Genomic DNA, 22256 nt, shown 5'->3' with positions numbered 1-22256 from the left:
TGGAGACGTTTCCAAACCCTGCAGCCTCAGACTCCTTCCCCTGGCGAGCCACACCCCCTCATTCTGCCAAGCCTCTGTCTCTGCGGTGCTATCCCCCTGTAACATCCCTCTCCTCTCTTCTCTTACCCCGGCTGTCTCCTGCCTGGTGCCCTGGGACTCACTCAGCTCAGGAACCACTTCCTCCAGGAAGCCCGGGTAGAGTAAGCTGCTCACACTTGGGTGTGTCTCCCTCTCTTGGGCCGCTGTGGAGCGCGGTCACTCATTTGTTGTCTCAGGGTGCCCCTCACAGCAGGGAACATGGAACATTTTCCTTGTACATGAGGCAGAAAAGGAGGATTAGGAGAACGCTGGGAAGGGAAGGTTTGGCCTCACCTTGTGCCATGAACACCAGAGAGACACAAAGTGTGCTGTTATGAGCCATAGGTTCCACCACAAACAACTACTGGGCTTGGGCTACAAGGGTGCCTTTGGGTGTCAGCACGAACGCCCTGTAAAGCTGTCCGGGGGATGCGCTAGATCCTGGGCTTCACCAGCCCTGCAGCAGGGTCACGGTGGCCGAGCCAAAGGCCTGGCTCTTTCTGGAGAGAACAAGAAGGGAGGAGGAGGTCTAGAGTGCGTCAGGCCGGTGGATGGGTGGGGAACGTATGGAGAGAGGGGGCTTATTAGAGGTCTGGACCCACTTGTCCCGTCTGTGACCGAGGCACGAGTGCTGTGCTCTCAGGCTAGGTTCTGCCGTGCGTGACAAGAAAGCTCTGCTGAAGCCCCACTGAGTGACCCCTAGTGGGATCTGGAAGCTGCTGGTGAACGGGGCAGAGGCCGGGCGCTCTGTCTCCTGACGGGCCCCGAGGCACTGGAGGGCCACGCTTTACACAAGGGGAATCAGACCTGGCAGAGAATTGGAAAATAAAAGTCCACAGGGCCACTTGAAAGAAAGCATTTGGGTCAAATGCCTTGTAAAAGGTAACTGGATGGCTGACTGGCCTGTTCGATGTTCGGGCTGCTGCTGTGGTGGACGGGGGAAAGGGCGGGCGTCTGGGGCAGGCTGAGGTCGTTTGAAGCAGGAGGGAGAGAGAAATTTACCTCGGAAATTTCTCAGTGGGAATTCTGAGAAATTTGCCTCCTGGGTTTCTCTCTTACCCAGGACAATAACTCCATGCCTCTGTGCCTCAGTTTCTCCACCTGTAAACGGAGGCCAGTGTGATAAAGAGGTGCGAGGGAACCTGGTTCTCACACGGGGCCACATCTGGTTTCCAGGATCCGTTCTTAGAGGAAGGCAGTCGGGTGGGATGCAAAGCTTTCTGGGGCTTGGAATTCAGGAGCCCGGGCTCTCGGTCCACGTGTGACCTCAGGCAAGGCCCTTGCCCTCCCCGGCCCTCGCTGCCAATACCTGATAAAGAGCGCGGTCCACCCTCTTCTAGGGGGCTGCGTATGGTTCAGTCACAGAACAGAAACCCAGGATGCCTGGAGCCCAGCCCAAGGGGGGGACACATTATACATACCCTTGTTCTTAGACGTAGCTGATTTATGGGGGGAAAGTGATAAAATTCCTTGTTTTCTGTCACTGTGAAGAACCAGGTTAAAGGACGTTGTATATATGCTAAGCCACCAGTCTGAAGACAGTCATACTGATCCTTGAGAAGCTAATTATGTGCAGTGTCACCTATATATCAGCTCAGGCTTCCTGGCTGTGTGGCTAACAAGCTGTGTGACTTTGGGCAAGTGACTTCAGTTTCCCTTGCCTCAGTTTCCCCAACTGAAAATGAAAGAATTGGCCCAGAGGCTGTCTCAGGGCTTTGCAGCTCTGAGCTGCCAGGAGCCTATGATCCTTTTAATACATTGTATGTGTATGTGTGTGTGTGTGTGTATGTGTTGCTTGTGTGTGCACTTCTAACCCAGCCCGCAGTAGTTCTAGCCAGGATGGAGTCTCTCATAGCCCCAGCTATCTATAATTAGATAATTATAGTGATAATTGTGCAGATGCTTAATATTTGGCCTTTACTTCACCTGTTTGCAGGGTGTTAGAGCTCCTAACAACACAGTTGAGGATTTGTCAGTTTCCATTGTCCTGTGGGCAGCTGGACTCCAGAGCTTGGGTGAGAAAACTAGACTAAGATGTTAACCTGTCAGGCTGCACATCAGAGTTTTAATTTTACAACATTAAAAGGAAGTCACCATTTAAAAAGCCACAAGTAGGGAACTACAGGAAGAGATTGCCTAGTTTTTCCCCTCTGTGATTATTTCCAAGAACATATTAAACTTTTGATTCATTTTTAATTTTTTTTTAAAACCTCTAAATTAAAAACCCATGTATACACCTCTTTCTTCCTCTGGCCCAGAGCCTGAAAGGAGCAAGACATTCAGTAATCATGTGTGGAATAAATGAATGAGTATCTTGACTTTCTCTACCTGGAATTTTAGTCTGATAGGAACCTCAGATCAGAGATGGCAAAATGGCAGCCCATGGGCTGAGACTGGCCTGCATCTGTTTTATTTGGTCTGAACATTGTTCTTAAAATATTTGGATCATGTGTCAATATTTAAAAATCAAGAGCTTCCACATAAAGTTGAGCAGATCTAAAAACACCACCCACGTTCTTACACGGCAATAATTAGCTGGAGCAGAGTAGTGTGGAGGCATTGAAAGCTCCAGTGTGCCACAGTCCTCCCCACTCCCAAGCGTTAACAGCTATAATTTTATATTTAGGCTAAGATCAGAGAGTGCCTAGAAATTCTTCCTCCTTAAAACTAACACTGACTTTCCTGTCAGGCGATAATAAGAAGATCGCCCAGGCATTAGTCACTGCCCTCCACATGCAAGTAAATTTCCAATTGTAAGTAAGGACCTGAAGGCATGCTCCAAGTCATATATATTGTACCAAAGCTGTCTCCTAAAGCAAATCTCACCCGTAACCCACCGGTCTTTGGAGTGAAGATGTACATGTGATGTGTGTGTGTAAATACAGATTCCCCTCATGCAGAAGCGATATCTGTCTTGGAGGAGCAGACTGATGCTTCCTTTTGAACTAACTATAAAGAAAGCACGTGCCCAGCAAATTTACCCTGTGCAGACCTTAAGATTAGGAGAATGAGACTTAAGTGCCTTAAAGTTTAGATGGTTCCAATTACCAGCAGGCATCGTGGACTTATACGACCTTTACAGGAATGTAGAGGCTAGTTATCGACTATTCTTTGCTATTCAGTAAAGTGGACCCCACTTTAGGATCTTGATTAACCTTAAAAACTAAAACAATACATTGTTTTACACATGTGCTATAATTGAGACTTTTCTCTCATTTTACTCTGCTTCCCCCATTTACCTTCCGTCTCCTCAGTTATTCCGAATTAGAGAGCCCTTGGTGGGGTCCTGGTCTTAGCACACTGCCTGGACACATAATAGTCACTCCATGGATGTTTGTTGAACGAATAAGAAATGAAGGAATGAAAGATACATTTCTACACATACATGTTCAACAAATACTCTCCTGGTCGAAGGTGACAACAAAATGGTTGTGGGAACTCTTTCCTCACCAATTGGGTAGACTGGGTCTGAGAGTCAGTTTTAGGTTCTAATAGTCATCCAAGGCAGCATTTTCTTATACATTTAACTGCTCCATGACGAATTTACATAATACGGCACCTTACTCTGTAAAACAAGACACCATATTAAATCTGGCCAGCTCTAGCCTGCCCAATCTCAGCATCAATTTTGGCCACTGACACACGAAAAGCCTGTGTTCTCAGCATTCCATGGGCATTTAATTTATTGCATTGGCCATTTTTGTAATTTTTCCCTCAATAACATAGTCCATTTTTTTAAAATTTATTTATTTTTAATTTATTTATTTTTGGCTGCGTTGGGTCTTCGTTGCTGCTCGTGGGCTTTCTCTAGTTGCGGCGAGCAGGGGCCACTCTTCATTGTGGTGCACGGGCTTCTCATTGTGGTGGCCTCTCGTTGCGGAGCATGGGCTCTAGGCGCACGGGCCTCAGCAGTTGCAGCATGTGGGCTCAGTAGTTGTGTCTCACAGGCTCTAGAGCGCAGGCTCAGTAGTTGTGGCACATGGGCTCAGTTGCTCCGCGGCATGTGGGATCCTCCTGGACCAGGGCTCGAACCCGTGTCCCCTGCATTGGCAGGCAGACTCCCAACCACTGCGCCACCAGGGAAGCCCCATAGTCCATTTTAAATAACGCCTTTTTTGAGATGTAAAATTCATAAAATTCACCTGTTTAAAGTATATAATTCAGTGTTTCTTAGTATATTCACTGAGTTATACGACAATCACCATAGTCAATTTTAGAACATTTTCATCACCTCAAAAAGAAACCTGTTCCCATTAGCTGTCACTCCGTCTTTCTCACCTTCCTCCTCAGCTCTAGGCAACCATTAATCTCCTTTCTGTCTCTGCAGATCTGACTGTTCTCTGGACATATCATATAAATGGAATCAGACACTATGTAGTCCTTTGTGACTGGCTTCTTTCACTTAGCATGATGTTTTCAAGGTTTCATCTATGATGTAGCACGCACCAGTACTTCATTTCTTTTTGTTGCCAAATAGTATTCTGTTGTATGGATATACCACACTTTATTTATCCATTTGTCACTTGATAGACATTTGAGTTGTTTCCACGTTTGGGCTATTATGACTAATGCTACTATGAACGTTCATGTATAAGTTTTTGTGTGAGCATATTCTTTTATTTCTCTTGGATATATACCTAGGAGTGGAATTGCTGTCTCATATGATAACTCTTTTAATCTTTTGAGAAACTGCCAGACTGTTTTCCAAAGGGGCTGCACCATTTTACATTCCCATCAGCAGTGTGTGAGTGTTTCAATGTCTCCACATTCTCGCCAACACTTGTTTTTACTTGTCTTTTTTATTATAGCCATACTAATGGGTGTGAAGTAGTATCTCACCCTGGGTTTGATTTGTGTTTGCTTGATGGTTAATGACATTGAGCAGCTTTTCATGTGCTTACTGGCCATTTTTGTATCTTCTTTGGAGAAATGTCTATTCAGATCCATTGCCCATTTTTGTATTCCGTTATTTGTCTTATATTTTGAGTTTAGGAGATCTTTAAGTGTTCTGCATACTCGATCCTTCTCAGATATATGATTTGCAAAAACTTTCTCCCAAACTGTGGGTTGTCTTTTTACTTCACAGTTTCCTTTGAAGCACAAACATGTTCAAGTTTGATGAAGTCCAATTTATTTATTTTTTTCTTTTGTTGCTTATTGTTTTAGTATCATATCTAAGAAACCATTGCTTAATCCAGGTCACAGAGATTTATGCCTATGTTTTCTTCCAAAAGTTTTATAGTTTTAGCTCTTACATTTAGGTCTTTGATTTATTTTGAGTTAATTCTTGTATATCATGTGAGTTCATATGCTGTTTTTGAAAACAAGTTAAAATGATAAATAATCATGAGTTTAAAAAATATACAACTGTCTTTGGTTTTAATTGAAAATCACGTTATAGTTCACTAAACGCACCATTTGATGGAATGAAAATAAACTCCTAATGAGGCTGATACTCTCAGTATTTACTTTAAAAATCCAATAAGCTAAGAATTGTTAGAAAAGGCCTTTTTAAAAGTCAACTGCTTTCGATAAAGATAAATGAAACTATACTTTAACATGCCATCTAAGTAATATTTTAAAAATACATTAAAAACATCTTCACTCCCCTATTAGAAGGATATGGGCTTCAGTTTTAACACCGAAATGGTTCTCAATCAGGGGTGATTTTGCACCCCTACCGGGGATATCTGGCGATATTTGGAGACATTTTGGCTGTCACAACTTAGGAGAGGGGTGGTGCTACTGGCATCCATTAGACAGAGGACAGAGACGCTGCTTACCAGCCAAGAATGCATAGAACAAGCCGCAGGACCAGGAATCATCCAGCCCCAAGTACCTCTTGTGCTGACGTTGAAAACCTTACTTTCCCCCCCCAAGTTTTATTGAGATATAATTGGCATACACCACGGTAGAAGTTTAAGGTGTACAGCATAAAGACTTGACTTACATACATCATGAAATGATTACCAGTTTAGTGAACATCCATTACCTCATGTAGATACAAAAAAAAGAAAAAGAAAAAAATGTGAAAAACCCTACTTTGAATCAGTGGCTTCTATCAGATATATTCAAAAAGAGATGTGAGTTTGCAAACCCTTTTCCCCTCAGTTACAACCTCATGGGTTTCTCCCATCACTATACTGAGCCTTTCGGAAGTCAGAATGTGCCCCAGCACCTCACTGCCATCAAAATCCTTTATGGTGACAAAAATCTCTCAGGTCTTCCCTATGGGGATCATTGGGAAAACACTTGCTTTCCATGCTTAATTCATTTTATATTTGTATGTGTTCCTTTTTTGAATTTTAAGATATATTGGGATAACACATCCCCTGTCCAACATACGTATTTGGGTATCCAACCTCCTGGTAAAAGGTATTTTATCTGATTTTAGAACAGCAACAACAGTCAATAATAATTCGTGTGCTCACTGTATCAGGCACTGTGCTAAGCGCTCTCCTGCACTGTCTAATTTACTTTTCTCAACAATTCTGAGAGAGTGACTGTTATTATTCACATTTTACAGCCAGAGAAACGGAGAAACGGTGAGATTTGCCCAAGATCATGTTGCTGGAGACATCATTACTCCAAGTCAGGGCTTAAGCCTGCTGTGGGGTTAACTGTGACATGCTGGCGTGTCACAAAGAATTTGATTACTTATCATGGGTAATCACAGATGGACACTTGCCGACATTTAGGCCGTGCCCTCACTCAACTGGGCTACAGTAGCTGCACTTTCACTGAATGGACACACACTAGTAGCCACAGGAAATCCTGTCTCACCTGGGACATACCCGTGGAAATGTGGCTCATCTGTGGACCGTCAGCCATCCTCCATATCACGGGGGACAGTGTCTGAGGACTGCTGCTTAAGGAAAACTAGGGTATCTGTGGCACCACGTATGTTCTTGACACTCATCCACAAATCAGTCAAGGCTTAATCTTCTACCTATTGGCCGTCCTCTCGTAATGTGCTCCAGCTCCCAAATGTCCCTCCTGACTTGCAGCCTAAATCCATTTGCACATACACCAGCCCCACTCTCCGAGCCCCTGTGTGTACCGATCAGTGTGCTAGGCCCTGCTCACCTCAGCTCTCCCAGAGTTGGGCTCACACTCCAGTCTCCTGATATTGCACCCACCGCTCTTAGTGGAACAGCACAGTGGCAAACTATCTTGTAAAAAGAACAAAAAACAAAAAAAAAATCATACTGCAGTCAAACAGTAGTATTTCCCTCCCAAGCTTTGTCCTTCTATGTGCCAGGCACAGAGCTCTCTTCATATAGCTGATAGCATTCCCCTCTCAGAGGGGGCTTTTAGGAAAGGATTTGAAGTGTGAGTGAGTGAGTGAGTGAGTGAAGATATGCATTTTGCTGGTACAGAGATTGGAGACGGAATGGCTCTCGAATTTAGCCATTTTGGGGGTGCAGCAAGAAGTGAGGTGAGATTCTGCTCACATCAGCCTTCCCAATATCCTCCTGACCTCCCCGAATGAAAGGGGGTGGGGAGAGAGCAATGATCTAACTAGAAGATTGCCCTCTTCCCCCAAATCTGAAGAAGGACCCTGGTTTTGGTTCTAGATTTGGGCAAGTCTTTCTTTGCTCTTGGCCTCAGTTTCCTCTTGAAGGGACCATGCGTACGCTGGATGATCTCTAAGCATCCTGGCAACCGTAAACTTCTTTGAATCTCTACCATACTGAGTTAAAGTGAAGCCCATGTGATTCAAATCCACCCTGATTAGGAATCTGCTTTAGTAGTGAGCCCACACCTAGAAGCCTGCCCATGTTTGAAGAAGAGAGCACAGTGATTGGTTGATGCTATCTTTCTTGAGAGACCCATCTCCATGGGCAACGTTCAAAATATTTAACAGCCAGCAGGCATGAGCACGACAGTCAGGAGGGTAGAAAGCAGCTGGTAGGGCCAACCAGGGCTGCAGCCTGACAGCATGCCTGGCCCTTCCTTCAGTCCTGCCCAGCTTTCTCTGCTTGTTTTTTGGGTCTGCCTCTTCCTGCCTGATTCTGCATCCAGGGCCCTAACTCAAACTCCCTGGGCTGCTTCTCTCCCCAACCACTTTCTACACAACGGCTGTAAATACCCTCATGCATCCAAACACCAACTTAATCCTATTTCTCCCTCAGCAGATGCTCTTGGAGCCCTCCGCTGTGCTCAGCCCCTGGTCAGCAGACCCCTCACCCCCTTGCCTTTAAAAAAAATGTTAGAGGCTGGGAAACAGGTATGGTTAAGAGACCTGAGTCCTAGCCTAGCTCTGCCCCTGTCTGCCAGTGACCTTGGGCAAGTCTCTGCCCCTCCCATGTTGTTAGTTTCCTTACATGTAAATGAGCAACTTAGATTGAGCTCCCCATTTTTCAGTGATGAGTTTCTGGAGGAATGCAAGTCTTCAGCAGCTGACTGCTCTCTCTCTTTCTCTCTCTCTCTCTGTGCACCTGCCCCGCAACTGCCACTGTAGAATGCACTGCTGCCTGCGGGCCTGAGGCAGAAGGATCAGACCACCAAGGCGCCCACGGGCCCCTTTAAAAGGGAGGAGCTCTTGGATCACTTGGAAAAGCAAGCAAAGGAGTTTAAGGACCGAGAAGATCTGGTCCCCTACACAGGGGAGAAGCGAGGTACTGAACAATGTTGCACTTTTGAGTACGTCATTCCCCCTGATCATTGAGTGCCAGCTGTATGCCAGGCCCTGTGTTGGGCCAGATGTGACTGGGCCTCCTTGCCCTCATCCCTGCCTGGCCCAAAGTCACAAACCCAACTCCAAAAGCATCGACACATGGGGTAGATTTAGTGAAGTTTTGGGGTAAACCAGGCCCGTAACACTTTCCCCTAAGTCCCCTTTAACTAGGGTGTCCTGATTATTTTTCATACAAACCTGATACTGTCAAAAGGGAAAGAAGGAACTATTAAAATGGTATCAGGACATGAGGCCCAAACAAGGCCTGTCCCCTCCAAACCAGGAACAAGAGATATCCTGTCTCTACCCTAATTATCCCTTCTTTTTCCCCAAAGTTCCTCTGTCTGGCAGCTGCAGCTTCCCTTCCTTCATCTGTCCCTCTAAGACTCTCTGCCCCAGCCTAAGGCAAGCCATCTAGAAGGCTCCGGGGAACAGAGAGGCACTCCGACTATCCAACCCTTCCAGAACTTCCCTTACACTCCAAATCATCCTCCTGTCCTCTGGTATCGTGCTCACCCTTGCTCACTGCCCTGCTGCCCCACAGGCCTCTTTCTCTTCCCCAAACACTCCAAGCTCTTTCCTACCTCAGGACCTTTGCACGTATGCCCTCTGCATGGAATGCTGGTCCTCTGTCCGTCTCCAAGCTGGCTTCAGGGCTGGCTTCTCTCCTCTGTAAGAGGCGTAATGGTTAGAAACATAGCCTGGAGTTGGGTCTACTTTGGCTACAGTCTTGGCACTACCCCTTACTAGGCTGTGTGAACTCAAATACATTTGTTTGTTTGGCCATGCCACAGGGCTTACAGGATCTTAGTCCCCGACCAGGGATTGAACCCGTGCCCCCTGCAGTGGAAGTGCAGAGTCTTAACCACTGGACCGCCAGGGAATTCCCTCGAGTACATTTTTAAACCTGCTGTGCCTCCATTTCCTCGTCTGTAAAATGGGGTTGATGAATATTACCAGCCTTCTGAGGGAGTTATGAAGATTGAGTGAAGATATATATAAAGCACTTAAAACATCACCCGGGGCATCATGAATGCTATGTCAATGTTAGCTATTATTACCCTTTCGGTCTCAACTGTACTGTCTCCTCTTTCAGGAAAGCCTTTCCTGTCTACATTGTTTAGGACATTCCATCCCTTCAACTCCGCCTTGGTTATTCTCCATCTCGGGAGCCTGTGTGTGTGCTTCAGAGCAATTCTTATTTTATCATTATGTCTTTATTTACACTGGCCTGTAAGCTCCATGAGGCAGGGACTCAGCTGCTTTTGCTTACACAGTTCCCCCAGCGCGCAGCACAGGGCCTTGTGTACAGCAGGGCTCAGGAGAGAGGTGTTGAATGAATGAATGAGTTCAAATTAAATATATGCATAATGGATCTTATAGGCTTTTTCCTTCAAATATAAGCTCCATGGGTACAAGCACCACATCTGTCTAGTTCATTGTTATATCCCTATACCTCAGAAAACCTAGCATGTAGTAGGCACCTAGTAAATATTTGTTGAATGAAAGCATTAATTCTAATTAATTAATTAATTCGGTAATTAATTGTTTGTTTTCCACCTCTTCCATTCTCCTCACCCCCAAGAATGTCGGCATGATGCGCCAAGGATCCCTGTCTATGGCATTTTTCTCTGTGTCCCTGTTGTATTAGCACAATGCTGCACAGAGTAGCTGCCTGATAAATAATAAAATGAAAGAGCAAGCAGGTGTGGGCATTTCAGGGAGGACTTCTAGCCATCCCAGCGCCTGGAATTGAAGCTCAGTCCAGATTTTACTGAAAACTTGGAAGGTCAGGGAAGCCCAGGAGACATCTGGATTACAGAGCTTTGGAAGAATTGTGTGGTCTGAGGCACCCTGGAGCTGGCGGCAGGGGAAGGGGCCCTTGACCGTAAGGGCTGGGTGTGCCTCGCTGAGAGCGTAGGCACAAGATGGTTTTAAGCAAGGTACTTGTACCATGAGGAGTGATTTCTGTGCAGCAGGTAAAGATAATAAAATCTCTGGATTTCATGGGGCCTTAAAACTCCCACTATCCCCCCTACACATTTGAAAAATGGGGAAACCAAGGCTGTGAGAGAGTCAGCAGCAGACCTGAGTGGACAGTTGGTGAGTCATTACTGGCATCTGCTCCCTTGTGTGCCCATCCCCCTCCTAGGGAAGGAGCTGGAGATGAGATGGGGGATGGGGAAGGGAATCTGGGCGATATATAAACCAGTCCTGCTGCCCCTTCGCAGAGTGCTGACCTGGCCCTGAGCCGGGAACAGCTCTCCAGACTCCCAGAGCCTGAGTGCCCTTGTGAAAAACCAGACTGACCCAAGGAGGGTAGCTAGAATTTATTCTATTTTCATATTATGACAAGCCTAAAAGGTTTTTCATCATCATCATCATCACCACCAGCATCGTCATCATAAAATATTTACATGATGATTGTTGGAATCCATGTATATTGAATAAGTACAGTCTCAGCAGAGAGTGTGGGGAAGGAGACCTTCCAGCTCTAACAGGCAGACGCAGGGCCGTTCAGTCCAGCTCTACTGAGCACTATGCCCCACGGTGGGCCTAGAGAGAGCCTAGGCTGAGGGGAAATAGCATTTCAGGCAGTACAAAACCCAGCAGGATGTGGTAAGAGCCATAAACTGGTGCAAAGTCCTGAGGAATTTGGATTTTCCCTCACTCTCATTCAAGTGGGGGAATCAGAATAAAGTTCCATGCAGGGTATTTTCATTATACAGATTTGGCTGCATGTGCTGAAGAAACAAGTAAAATAAGAGAGACTTAAAATGGAAGTTTAGTTTTCTTTCACTTAGTAGAGCTGCAGGGTTAGGCATTCCAGGGCTTGTAAGACATCTTCCTTGGCATTAGGAATCAAGACCCTTTCCAGTTTTTCATTCTGCCATCCTTGTAATATATTCTTGTCCTCATGGTCCATCTGGCTGCTGAGGCTCCAGTCATCACACCCACATCCCAACTAGTAAGATGAAGGAAGGGAAGACGTCTGAGTCCCTCTTATGGTGTCTTAGAGTCACCACCCTCATGGAGGCACCTGCTGCAGGAGCATAATAAACCACAGGTCTTAAATATTTACTGAATGTTCATCATAGTTACTGCATCAGTCATTTTCACAGTTCATTTTCCTTTTAGCCATTTCGTTTTCTTTTTAGCCATTTTGATTTGCTGTTTTCCAGATGCACCTCTGGTGAAGGTTATGATACATTTTCTCCCAGATGACTTTGCTGACTGTTCTGCTTGTATAGTAATTGATCTTTGGTGTAAACAATTTATTTATTTATTTTTATAAATTTATTTGTTTATTTTTTGGCTGCGTTGGGTCTTCATTGCTGCACATGGGCTTTCTCTAGTTGTGGCAAGCAGGGGCTACTCTTCGTTGCGGTGCACGGGCTTCTCATTGCAGTGGCTTCTCTTGTTGCGGAGCACGGGCTCTAGGCGCGCAGGCTTCAGTAGTTGTGGCACACGGGCTCAGTCGTTGTGGCTCGCAGGCTCTAGAGCGCAGGCTCAGTAGTTGTGGCGCATGGGCTTAGTTGCTCCACGGCATGTGGGATCTTCACGGACCAGGGCTTGAACCCATGTCCCCTGCACTGGCAGGCGGATTCTTAACCACTGTGCCACCAGGGAAGCCCCTGTAAACAATTTAAATAACAAAACAAAGTAATACTCTCTGCTGAGAGGTAGGCACTGATCCCATTATAGTGAATATCCTTCTGAACATTGCTCTTCCCACCCCTCCCCACCTCTGGTCCAAGTCACTGTCATCTCTCATGTGGACTTTTGAAGGAGCCTCCTAACCATCTCCTGGCTTCCATCCTGGCCCCACTTCAGGCTATTCTCAATCAGTAGCCAAAATGAGCAGGTTTTTAAAAATTGAAGTAAAATTCACATAACATAAAGTTAACTATTTTCAAGTGAACAATTCAGTGGCATTTACTACACACACAATGTGGTGCAACTACCATCTCTATCTAGATCCAAAACATTTTCATCATTCCAAAATAAAACCCTGTACCCAATAAGCAGTTACTCCCCATGCCCCTCGCTCCCGACCCCTGGCAACCACCAATCTGTTTCTGTGGATTTACCTATTCTGGATATCTCCTATAAATTAAATCATACAATATGTGACTTTGTGCGTCTGGCTTCTTTCACTTAGAATATTATTTTCGAGACTCATTCATTCCCTTTTATTACTGAATAATATTCCACAATTTGTCCATTGACGAACATTTTGGTTGTTTCCACTTTTTGGCTGTTGTGATTAGTGGTGCTGTGAACATTCCTATACAAGTATTTGTCCGGGTAACTTTTGGGTATATACCTAGGAGTGGAATTGCTGGATCATATGGTAATTCTGTGTTTAATTTTTTGAAGAACTGCCAAACAGTTTTCCCAAGCAACTGCACCATTTTACATTCCCATCAGCAATATATGAGGGTTCCAATTTCTCCACATCCTTGCCAACATTTGTTATTTTCCATTTTGGTTTTTGGTTTTTATTATAGCCATTATCATGGTTGTGAAGTGGTATCTCATTGTGGTTTTGATTTGCATTTGTCTAATGACCAATGATGTTGAGCATCTTGTCATGTGCTTGGCCATCTGTACAGTTGACTCTCCATATCCGCAGGTTCCATATCCGCGGATTCACCCAACTGTGGATCAAAAATATTCAGAAAAATTCCACACAGTTTAAAAAGGCAAAACTTGAATTTGCCACGCACTGGCAACTATTTACATAGCATTCACATTGTATTAGGTATTATACGTAACCTAGAGATGATCAAAAGTATACAGGAGGATGTGTGTAGGTTATATGCAAATACTATACCATTTTGTATAAGGGACTTGAGCATCCAATCCCTCTCAGATACCTAGAGGCAATTGTATATCCTCTTTGGAGAAATGTCTATAAGTCCTTTGCCCATTTTTAAATTGGGTTGTTTTTCTTTTTGTTGTTGAGTTGTAAAAGTTCTTTATATATTCTGAATGCTAGACCCTATCAGATATATGATTTGTAAATATTTTCTCCTCTTCTGTATGTTATCTTTCCACTTTCTTGATAATGTCCTTTGATACACAAAAGTTTTATTTTGGTTAAGTTCAATTGATCTATTTTTCTTTAGTTGCTTATTCTTTTTTTTTTTTTTTTTTTATAGCTACTTTATTTATTTATTTATTTATTTATTTTTGGCTGTGTTGGGTCTTCGGTTCGTGCGAGGGCTTTCTCTAGTTGAGGCAAGCGGGGGCCACTCTTCATCGCGGTGCGGGGACCGCTCTTCATCGCGGTGCGCGGGCCTTTCACTATCCCGGCCCCTCCCGTTGCGGGGCACAGGCTCCAGACGCGCAGGCTCAGCAGTTGTGGCTCACGGGCCCAGTTGCTCCGTGGCATGTGGGATCTTCCCAGACCAGGGCTCGAACCCGTGTCCCCTGCATTAGCAGGCAGATTCTCAACCACTGCGCCACCAGGGAAGCCCTAGTTGCTTATTCTTTTGTTGTCATATCTAGGAATACTTTGCCAAATCTAAGGTCATAAAGATTTACGCTTATGTTTTCTTCTAAGAATTTTATAGTTTTAGCTATTATATTTAAATCATTGATCCATTTCCAGTTGGTTTTTGTGTATGGTATGAGATAGGGGTCCAGCTTTATCTTTCTGCTTGTGGATATCCAGTTGTCCCAGCACCACTTCTTGAAGAAACTATTCTTTCCCCATTCAGTGGACTTGGCACCCTTGTCAAAAATCAATTTGCCATAGGTGTATGGGTTTATTTCTGGACTCTCAATTCTATTCCATTTTTTTATATGCCTATCCTTATGTCAGTGTCACACTGTTTAACTTTGTAGTAAGTTTTGAAATCAGGAAGTCTGAGTCCTCCAACTTTGTTCTTTATCAAGATTGTTTTGGTTATTTGGAGCCCCTTACAATTCCATATGAATTTGAGGACTGGCTTTTCCATTTCCAAAAACAAAGGAGGAGGGCCATTGGAATTTTGATAAGGATGGCATTGAATCTGTAGATTGCTTTGGGCAATACTGCCGTTTTAATATTGTCTTCCAATCCATGAACTTGGGGTATCTTTCTGTTTATTTAGGTCTTCTTTCATTTCTTTCAACAATGTTTTATAGTGTTCCATGCACAAGTCTTTCACCTCCTTGGTTAAATTTATTCCTACGTATTTTATTCTTTTGGATTGTATTGTAGGTGAAATTATTTTCCTAATTTCCCTTTCAGATTGTTATTTGCTGGTGTACACCACTTATTTGTATATGTTAATCTTGTACCCTGTTTTATTGTGTGTGTGTGGAACATTTTCTGCATATAACATCATGTCATCTGTGAACAGAGATCATTTTACTTCTTCCTTTCCAGTCTGGATGCCACGTATTTCTTTTTCTTGTCCATTTGCTCTGACTAGAACTTTCAATACACTGTTGGGTAGGAGCAATGAAAGCAGGCATCCTTGTCTTGTCGCTGGTCTGAGGGGCTCATTTCCTCACTCTGTCAGGGCCCAGCTCACAGGTCATCTTCCCTGACCATGCTACCCAAAATAGCAGAGCCCACCTCACCCACACCCCAGCCTGGAACCTCCTAGTCTTTTGCTTGGCTTTATTTTCCTTTGTGATTCCTAGTACTATCTGGCATCTTTACATGTTTGTTTATTATCTGTCTTCTTTCACTAAACTGTATACTGTTCACTGCTGTCCCCCTAGCGCCAAGAAAGGTGCTGGGCACATAGGAAGTATTCAGTAAATATGTGTTGCATGGATAAATATATATTGATATATGTGCAGTTTTTCATAAATGGAATTAAATAATTCATGCTATTTTGTAAACTTGCTTTTTCACACAAGGTTTTGTCTTGGACATTTTCCTTTCTTAGTAAGTAGAGATCTCCACCATCCTTTATAATAGTAACTGCTAGAACGCCATCATATGAATGCCCCATAATTGCTTTAACAATCCCTCTTGGTGCACGCTGCAGTGACCGACCATCCTCTTTGCTCTTTGCTCTCTCGTTCAGTTATGAGTCTGACGCTGTAAAAATATAGTGTCCCAAGAGACATTATATTTTCTCCCTATGCCTCTTTTAATAATCTGAGTGTATTTTATTTATTTGGCTTAGAAATGTTTCTAAATTTTTCTCTCATACCAGAATGCTTGTTTAGAGTATTCCAGACCCTGGCATTTTATTATATTTTTCTTTTGTATTTTTTCCTACTTACAGATTGTTAAAATTAATAACCAATGTTTTCAGTAGTGAGCAGTCTCCTTTGACCAAGTTATAAAGTTCTTCTTTTCAAACGTGAAGCGTGCTTTGTTGGAGATCTCTGATTCCCTTTCTTTCAACAAGTTTGGCACCGGGTCCCCAGAGGGAGAAGTTTTAATGGAATCTCGGCATCGAGGGATCCACAGGGCTTTGGGACGGTCCACCCAGGGCCCCAGTGCAGCTGCACTCCCTGTAATGGGCACCCCGTGTGTTTTCAGGAAAAGTCTGGGTCCCCAAGCAGAAGCCGATGGACCCCGTGCTGGAAAGTGTGACACTGGAGCCGGAGCTGGAGGAGGCCCTGGCAAATGCCTCGGATGCGGAACTCTGTGACATCGCAGGTAAGAGGCGTTCCTGATGCTTCCCCACGTCCTCCAAAAGCGTCTGACCCACGTCTGCAGGCGAGCCTTGGATGGTTTATTTCAACATAAACGCCCTCTCTGTTTCTAGCAAGGACTAGAGGAGGTAGAACTCTGTTATCAAAAACCGAAATGAGTAAAATGGAGATAAAACCAAAACCCTTCCCACCACGGAGCCAGCTGTTGCTGCCATGAGACCCCATCCCAGAGGGATGTGCAAGGCAGCCTGGGCCCCTCACCAGCCATGGCATCAAATCCTGCTCAGGCCGCCTGGGAAGAGAGGATAGAGGGGGGCAGACAGGGCTGCCGGCATCTCAGGTCCAGGAGGCTCACAGAGGGCTGGAGCAAGTCACCTGATTTTACCATTTTGCACAGCTTGGAGAGCCGGGCTTTGAGGCGATCACCCCATATCTCGTATTTGTACAACACCCTCCATCTTCATGTGTGTTTCCACGTGATCTTCACAAACAGCCCCTAAAACTCCAGAAGGTGGCCTGATATCCAGAGCTTTCTGCCACCTGCTCTTTTCCCCTTTTTACTGTCTGGTCCCTGTCCCACTCGCCCATGTCCCTTCCCCCCGGGGTGTCAGGCTCTGGCCACAGTGTGCCCACCATCACGCTGTGCTCCCTGGCCCAGTGAGGTAGCTGGTCTTTTTCTTCTGCGGTCTTGGGGGCGACTAACCCTCGCGCAGATGATGACAGGAGTGTGGATGGGGTAGGGAGAGACTCAAGGCAAGTGGGAAGGGGAGAGGAAAGACAGGGTCAACTGTGAGGTCAAGGGAGGAGCCCAGACCTGGCTCCAGAGACTAAGTGGACGTTGGTGCCATTAATGAAGGTGCGTTAGTCTGCTCAGGCCGCCCCAACGAAATACCACAGGCTGGTGGCTTAAGTAACAGAAATGTATTTTCTCAATAGTTCTGGAGGTTAGATGTCCAAGATCAAGGTGTCCACAGTATTGGTTTCCTCTGAGACCTCTCTCCTTGATTCCAGATGACCGTATCTCATGGTGTCCCTCTGTGCATGTGTCGCCTTGTGTCCCTTTGTATGTCCTAATCTCCTTCTTGTAAGTACACCAGACAGATTGGATTAGGACCCACCCTAACAGGCTCATTGACACTTAATCACTTCTTTAAAGACCTTATCTCCGAATATAGTTACAAATTCTAAGGTACTAGAAATTACTTTATTCAACATATTGGAGGGACAAATCAGGACAAAATCAACAATTTTGGAGGGACACAATTCAACCATAACAGTGGGGGAGGAGCGGGTGTAGGGGAAATATGGAGTTCAGTTTGGGACCTTTAGAGTTCAGGGTGCCTGTGGGCCACTCAATCAAGGGCAGTTGTACATGAAAGGCTTTTTTAAAAAATTTATTTATTTATTTATTTACTTTTGGCTACGTTGGGTCTTTGTTGCTGTGCGCGGGCTTTCTCTAGTTGTGGTGAGCGGGGGCTACTCTTCGTTGCAGTGCTCGGGCTTCTCACTGCGGTGGCTTCTCTTGTTGCAGAGCACAGGCTCTAGGCACGTGGGCTTCAGTAGTTGTGGCACGCGGGCTTCAGTAGTTGTGGCTCGCGGGCTCTAGAGTGCAGGCTCGGTAGCTGTGGCGCACGGGTTTAGTTACTCCACAGCATGTGGGATCTTCCCGAACCGGGGATTGAACCCGTGTCCCCTGCATTGGCAGGTGGATTCTTAACCACTGCGCCACCAGGGAAGTCCCTACATGAAAGTCTTGAGTTCTGCAAAGGGTCCACACTGGAGATAGAGAGGTGGGTGTCATTAGCATCATCAAGTTCCAGGCAGAGGGCCTGGCAGTAGTGGGCACCCAGGGCTCTGGAGGCAAGGGCCCTGGCCGAGGTAGAAGCCTTTGAGAGAGGAGTGAAAATGGGGTGAACATAGCCACAGTGGAGGCCAGGTAGCCACAAATGGGCTGGGAACCAACGGCCAAATCAAGATGGGCAGAGCCTAACGCAAGAGCTAGGGAGACAGAATGAGGGTTCAGGGCTGGCCGGGAGACTCAGAGGTGAAGCCAGAGGCCAGGTGAGCCCGCCAGTGCCAGGGAACTCAGCCGGCCGCAGTGTCTTCTGCTTCTCACATCCTCCTGCTTCTCGTGGGTGTTGTGCACCAGTCCTGATGGCATTCTTAGGAAAGAGGAGGAAGGGGCACCAAAGCCAGGTTGCAGGGCCTAAAGAGTGAAACAGGAGAGCCAATGTATAGACCCTCGGTCCAGACAACCCTTTCCTAAGGAGGCAGAACATTTGAGAAAGGACAAAGGGCAGTGGCTTAAAGGGTGTCAGGGCTGAGAGAGAAAGGTATTCATTTTCACTATGAAGTACATAGCAGTGAGGAGGTCACGTGGATGGAAATGGAGCACTTAGCTCAGGATACTCAACTGGTTTGCTTGTCAGAAACCACACAAGTTGCATTAGATCCACATTAGGCTCGGGTATTTTGATGGAACCGTCTCCCTGATGCGGGGTCCCCTTGAGTCCCGGTTAATCTGTGCAGCTGGGCGCTGGGTGAGTGAATGGTTGTCCAGCATCTCCACACTGACTCACCCCAAGGGCTGTTTTTATCCTGGTCCTTCTCCTCCGATCACCCTCCATGACGTCACTCCCCTTGTTAGGCAGCTCAGAGGGATTATCAAATGACTCTGCTGTCAGTGCCAAAATAGAGCTGCAATGTTGTGCTAAATTTCTGGGTTGATATCTTGAAACTATTCCTCTTTATTTTTATTGGCGTGACTAATTATTAGTATCTGTTCATGATACCATACGCTTCCGCTGTCCGGAAAGGAGAGGGGTGCTGCAAGGCGACACCACTGTTCACTGGCTAACCTTGGACACGTGTCGTTGTTTGTCAGCCGTTTGCAAGGTGGCAGTGGAAGGAGGCGCGGAACATTTGTTGACCACCTATGTCCCAGCTGCTGTGGGAGTTGCTTTCCATACCTTGCTGCATTTATTGACCACAGCAGTCCTATGAAGTGAGTTTTTTGATGTCCCCATTTTTCAGAGAGGGGAAGTCGGCACAGTGAGGTTATCCTTGCCCACGGGGTTTGAACCCAGGCAGCTTGGTCCCACTCACAGCATCACCACCCAGTACAACCTGGATTAAGCCCTCCAGGGTAGGGGAATGGAAACAGGGTGGTGAGAGGGGGTGCATGGCAGAGTCTCACGGAGTTGGCCTGGGGGGGATGGGGCCGAATTAGGAAAGGCTCCGGATGTCGCACAAAAGCATTGACACCCGGGCCTGGGGGAGTGTTGGAAGAGGCCGGATGAAAGCAGGGGCTTGGGCAGAGAGGCGGTGGTGTTCGGAGGACGAGGGGATGTAGGAGGCAGGCCCCAGGTAAGGCCAAGGGCTGAGGTGGACCGCGTCTGTAACGTGGCTCCGAGAGACCAGCTGTTCCTAGAGCTGGGTCAGAGGCCAAGAGGCTGAGATGACGAGACGATGCCAGGCTTTCTGGCCTGAGGCATCAGAAAACAGAGCTGGGTGCCTGCAGGGATGTAAGGAGTGAGTCAGTTTAAGAGATGGAGACCCTGGAGGCAGGACAACTTGTCGGCGTGCTGGGTGTGTTGGGGGGGAGTAGCTGGAGCCCCGAGTGGATGACTCATTAGGGAAAGCAGAGGAGGATGCGCTGGGCACAGGGTCTTAGGTCATCTCTGCTCCCCACAGCTCAACTCCCAGGCAGAGCATTTCCATTAACTAAGCCTCCGACTGCTCTGGACCAATCGTAAGGAAGCAGCCAGGTTCCTGCCCTCGAGGAGCCGAGGTTAAACAAACACTGAGGCCAACGTGGAAGGACAAGTGGGAGTGAGTGTTGCAGGGAGAAAGGGCCGAGTGAGGTGGTGGGGCTGCAAGATGAGGGTGGGGACCGAAGCTGAGCCGAAAGGAGGAAGAGTAAAGGTGAACTAGGCGGGGAGACGCATCCTAGTGGAAGAGGGTTTGAGCCCTGGTCCAGGAAGATCCCACATGCCGCGGAGCAACTAAGCCCGTGCGCCACAACTACTGAGCCTGCGCTCTGGAGCCCGCGAGCCACAACGACTGAGCCCATGTACCACAACTACTGAAGCCTGCGTGCCTAGAACCTGTGCTCCACAAGAGAAGCCACTGCAATGAGAAACCCACGTACCACAACGAAGAGTAGCCCCCGGTCGCCACAACTAGAGAAAGCCCGCACGCAGCAACGAAGACCCATGCAGCCAAAAATAAATAAATGAAAATAAATAAATTTATTTTAAAAAAAAAGAATGAAGCAGCAAGCAATGTTGATGTGCTCTTTTTCTCTATCACTCACTCCTGGTGACATGGAGTGTGCAAAACCAAAAAAGGATAAAGTCACGATTTGGTGCTTAGGACGGGAGAGGAAATACTGGCTTCAGAGCCACCAAGCATTCTGCTCAGCAGTGGAGATTTAGCTTGGCCTCTCCCCTTCCTCCTTCCCTCCCTTTTTCCCTCCCTCCTTCCCTCCTTCCTTCTTAGAACTCTAATCTCCTCTGAACTGCAAAGTCGTTTTATTTCTTCTTAGGGCTGCTATTGACATACATTACCTCCTAGAATATACTGTTATCTGTCCTTAGAATTCTGAAGTTGAGGGCAAGTTTTAGAACTTTAGACCTGTTGGTGACCGAGTGTGTAGCGGTGTGGGTGGGGACACTAACTTAGAAGCCAGGAGGGTCCTCACTGAACGGTCTCTGACCAACCATTTCCCTCTTGAGCCTGCTGGAAAAGTGGGGACCGACAGTAACTGCCCTGGATGCTTGCTGTAAAAATCAAACAGCGTAAGAAGATGAGAAATTGCCATGTGGCTATTAAGTCCCATGTGAAGGTAAGAGATCAGCCTTCAAACATAGTCCATTTTACAGGTGAGAACACCGAGGACCCAAAAGTAGAAGTGACCTGGACAGGGTTACCCAGCAAATTAGTACCAAGGCCCAGACTGGAGCCCAGGGCTCCTTCCTCTGTCCCCCAGCACTTCCTTGTAACCTTCCTGCCTCTGCCTTCTCTTTCTGGACCATTACAAGAAGCTATTGTCCAAGCACAAAATGCATTTTCCATTTTCCACCTCTCTATACACTCTAAGCAAGACCAGCCAGCCATATGAGGTTACATCTTTCCTATGATTCACAGCAACCTTTCCAAACTGTTTTTCCAAACTAGAATCCCAGCAGCAGCCCAGAACCACCACCAAAGCCGCTCTCTGTATGGGAGCTGGAAGAGCCAGCTCCAGAAGGTGACTCCAGGTGATCTGATTCACCTGCTGCTGACTCAGGCTTCAGCTCCCTCTGCCCATAGAAATGCAGCCTAAATTAAAGCCCAGAGAGCTCAAAACAGTGCAGATGCCTCTCTCCGTACCAGTTCTCCTTAGCGATGAGCAGGCAAGTCTAATTTTATCAGAGAAGACTCTTAGAATGTGAGAAACAGAAGGTACTTTGAGATCATCTTGTCTTGTGGTTCGTAGCTCCCACTAAGCATAAAAAAATCATCCAAGGAGATTAAAAATACATCTCTAGAGATTCGAATCAGTTTGTCCAGGAGGAGCACTGGTATTGTCGTAAAGCTCCCGGGTAATTTGTATATGCAGCCATGATTGAGAACCAGTGGTCTGGTCTCACCCCTCGTTGTACAGAGGAGGCTGAAGCCCAGAGAGGGGAGGGGACTTACCCAAGGTCACACAGCATCAGGGGCAGAGTCAGGGCTGGAACTTGGTTCTCTTGAGTCTTCACTAAAGGCTCGCTGTTGTCTCTCTAACTAGAAATTGTGTCTAATGAAATGGCCAGGGGAATTTTTTTAAATGAGCAAATGTTTACCAAATACCATCTTCTGGAAGACGTAGAAGAGAGATAATATTCTTCCCTGACCTCCGGAA

At 46.2% G+C, this 22256-nt stretch overlaps 1 protein-coding gene across 6 annotated transcripts in view; it reads left to right on the top strand.

The window, feature by feature from the left end:
* The window catches only part of TMOD1 (tropomodulin 1), a 102940-nt gene that overhangs the window by 30052 nt on the left and 50632 nt on the right, over window positions 1-22256 (top strand). For 5 of the 6 annotated variants that reach the window (XM_082468741.1, XM_082468738.1, XM_082468737.1 and 2 more), the window contains exons 3-4: window positions 8543-8699; window positions 16254-16373. In XM_082468741.1, coding sequence (XP_082324867.1) covers window positions 8543-8699; window positions 16254-16373 — 277 coding nt within the window. The remainder of the gene's footprint in view (window positions 1-8542; window positions 8700-16253; window positions 16374-22256) is intronic. The other variant, XM_082468742.1, reaches the window with a different exon arrangement.

Source organism: Balaenoptera physalus (genome assembly GCF_965194825.1).
Source record: "Balaenoptera physalus genome assembly, chromosome: 7".
Taxonomy (NCBI): domain Eukaryota; kingdom Metazoa; phylum Chordata; class Mammalia; order Artiodactyla; family Balaenopteridae; genus Balaenoptera; species Balaenoptera physalus.
This window is presented reverse-complemented; position numbering and strand designations above follow the sequence as displayed.